The sequence below is a fragment of the Pygoscelis adeliae genome, unplaced genomic scaffold (genome assembly GCF_000699105.1).
Source record: "Pygoscelis adeliae isolate BGI_AS28 unplaced genomic scaffold, ASM69910v1 Scaffold142, whole genome shotgun sequence".
Lineage (NCBI taxonomy): Eukaryota > Metazoa > Chordata > Aves > Sphenisciformes > Spheniscidae > Pygoscelis > Pygoscelis adeliae.
The window spans coordinates 1,515,178-1,517,666 of NW_008824247.1; the positions used below are offsets into that span (position 1 = coordinate 1,515,178).

The following is a 2,489-nucleotide window of genomic DNA, read 5'->3' on the forward strand; positions in this document are numbered from 1 at the left end:
GGGCGTCCGACCGGTGTCTGGCAGCTCCTGCCGCCGCCGCGGAACCTCCGCCCTCTCGGGGAACCCTTTCTGCAGTGACAGGCGCATTTCTTTCGTCGCCAGTGCCGCCGGGACGGGGCGGCAGCGCAGCCCGCCTTGAGGAGAGGGAAAGCGGGCTGCGGAGGGACAAGCCCCAGGCGCGGGGCAGACAGCCTTGGTTTCCGTGCAGAGTGGAAAAATAACTCGTAACGAAGGGTATGAAGAGAGCGTGGAAGATCCTTGCGGGGCGAGAACCAGCTCCCAGGGTTGTCTCCTCTCCTCCACCAGGAAGGGAAAGCAACGCTGAGGCTGCGCTCTACCAGCCCAGCCCCTCGCCCAACCCTTTCTTCAGTGTCAAGCTGAAATAAGCAAAATAAAGCTACCCAGAAATTTATCCCTATATGGAACCCGTTTCAGAAACATACCTGCTCAGCTACAAGGTCTGTGGGGATGCAGGTGCTGGAGTATTTCTGAGTCTGGAGCACTTACGCGCCTGGAGTGCCCTCGTGCTGTATCTGCATGCTGTTTTCACAAAAGCCAGCAACTTAATTCCCCTTAAACTTTTTCCTGTCTTGCCCTGGGCATAAACATCTTAAAGTATTACCTCAGAATTCAAACCTGGCTGACAACCATCTCGGCAGCTGCCTTTACAGAAAGATTGGTACCCACTCGACCCCAGGACACCCATACTGGTTCCACAGTCTTCCCTGCATTTTGCTTTCCCCCCTCATGTTCTCTGCCTCCAAATCTAGACTTCTAAATGAAGGCCAGTATTAAATCTCTACAGCTGTCTGTCTGTCTGGCAGTGCCTCTTTCCAGTCTGTCTATCCAACATGTATGGAGCTAGGCTAGGAAAATCCTGGTCCTTCCTGGTCTTGAGCTTTGTATCTCAAAAGAACAGGCTCAAAAGACAAGGTGACATTCATAGAATAGAATCATAGAATCATTAAGGTTGGAAAAGACCTCTAAGATCATTGAGTCCAACTGTCAACCCAACACCACCATGCCCACTAAACCATGTCCCTAAGCGCCTCATCTACCCGTCTTTTAAATACTTCCAGGGATGGTGACTCAACCACTTCCCTGGGCAGCCTGGTCCAATGTTTAACCACTCTTTCAGCAAAGAAATTTTTCCTCACATCCAATCTAAACCTCCCCTGGCGCAACTTGAGGCCATTTCCTCTCCTATCACTTGTTACTTGTGAGAAGAGACCGACACCCACCTCGCTACAGCCTCCTTTCAGGTAGTTGCAGAGAGCGATGAGGTCTCCTCGCAGCCTCCTTTTCTCCAGGCTAAACAACCCCAGTTCCCTTTTCTCCCAATTCTCTGTGAATTGTGCTGCTGCACACTGTCTAGGACAAGCAGTTCCGTATTTGTTTCTGATCAGTCTTGCTTACCTTCTCCTCAGCCACTTTTTTAATTCCTGAAGGAGGTAGCATACCATCTGTTACAATATCCCATGACCGATTGCTGCATTCCCTGGAGTTGATGCCTACAGCCAGGTAAGGCTTGCAGCCTTCCTTCCGTTCCCTTCGGACCACAAACTGGAACAAATGCCAAGAGGCATCCTTTCAATATACCATATGGAAAGCAAGAGTATCTCAACAACTTGTTACCATCCACTTGCTATCTTGACTGATTTTTTTTATTATTGTTTTTTCTTCATGTTGTAAAAGTAACATTCATCAACATTGCTTCAGTTCATTTTCTGTTGCACATCTCATTCATTTCCCTTTGAGATAAGAATTAACCTTCTGTCTGTCTGCTCTCAAAACTAAGATACTTCTTGCTTTCCATACATGTCTCAAGATTCTCCACGTGGAGACACGTGGCAAGAGGCTGATTGGGACTGGCACAGATGAGGGAAGCATTTGGACTCTTTTGCGTCCTTGACTGTCGATAGCTGATGTTTTGAGAGTTTGACCAATCTAGTCTAGACCTTTGATTTAGAGCCAAAGTTTTCAGGTACAAACCAGCGATAACACAGGAACTGACAAATATTGACTCAGGAAGAACTGAAAATTTTACCCTGAAAATACTTGTGTACCATATAGGAAAGACACCCAACTTGGTTGGATGATGATGTTTTTCAGAAATGAGTAATGCCAAAAACATATAGAACAAAAAAAAGGGAAAGCTCTTATTCAACTTCACCTTCACTCCAGCAGTATAAGGCCCTTTTTCTGGGATGCAGCCTCCTAACGCACCAGTACTAGCATTTGTATCATAGCAGCCAGAAAGGCACTTGGACTCCCAGACATATTGATTAATAGGCCCTTTATTAGAGCTCACATGAGAAGAAAAAAGAGGACAGGAAAGATAATCTTACCTCCCTTCAGACGCTGGGAACCCCGAGCTGTGCAGCATCAGGCACACCTCCAATCAGGGCACGGCCCGCGGTGCAGATCCTGTCTATGGAGAGGTTCTCCCCAGCGTTTTGGTCTTTAGAGCTCTTGTAGGATCTTCTGAG

At 47.7% G+C, this 2,489-nt stretch overlaps 1 protein-coding gene across 1 annotated transcript in view; it reads right to left on the minus strand.

Annotated features, from left to right (window-relative positions):
* ACAT1 (acetyl-CoA acetyltransferase 1) overlaps positions 1 to 2,280 on the minus strand; it is a 19,689-nt gene extending 17,409 nt beyond the window's left edge. Inside the window, exons 1-3 of the mRNA XM_009335282.1 lie at positions 2,227 to 2,280; positions 1,417 to 1,563; positions 12 to 377 (exon numbers count right to left, since the gene is read on the minus strand). Of these exons, the coding sequence (XP_009333557.1) occupies positions 12 to 377; positions 1,417 to 1,563; positions 2,227 to 2,280 (567 nt within the window). The remainder of the gene's footprint in view (positions 1 to 11; positions 378 to 1,416; positions 1,564 to 2,226) is intronic.
* Positions 2,281 to 2,489: the final 209 nt, after the last annotated feature.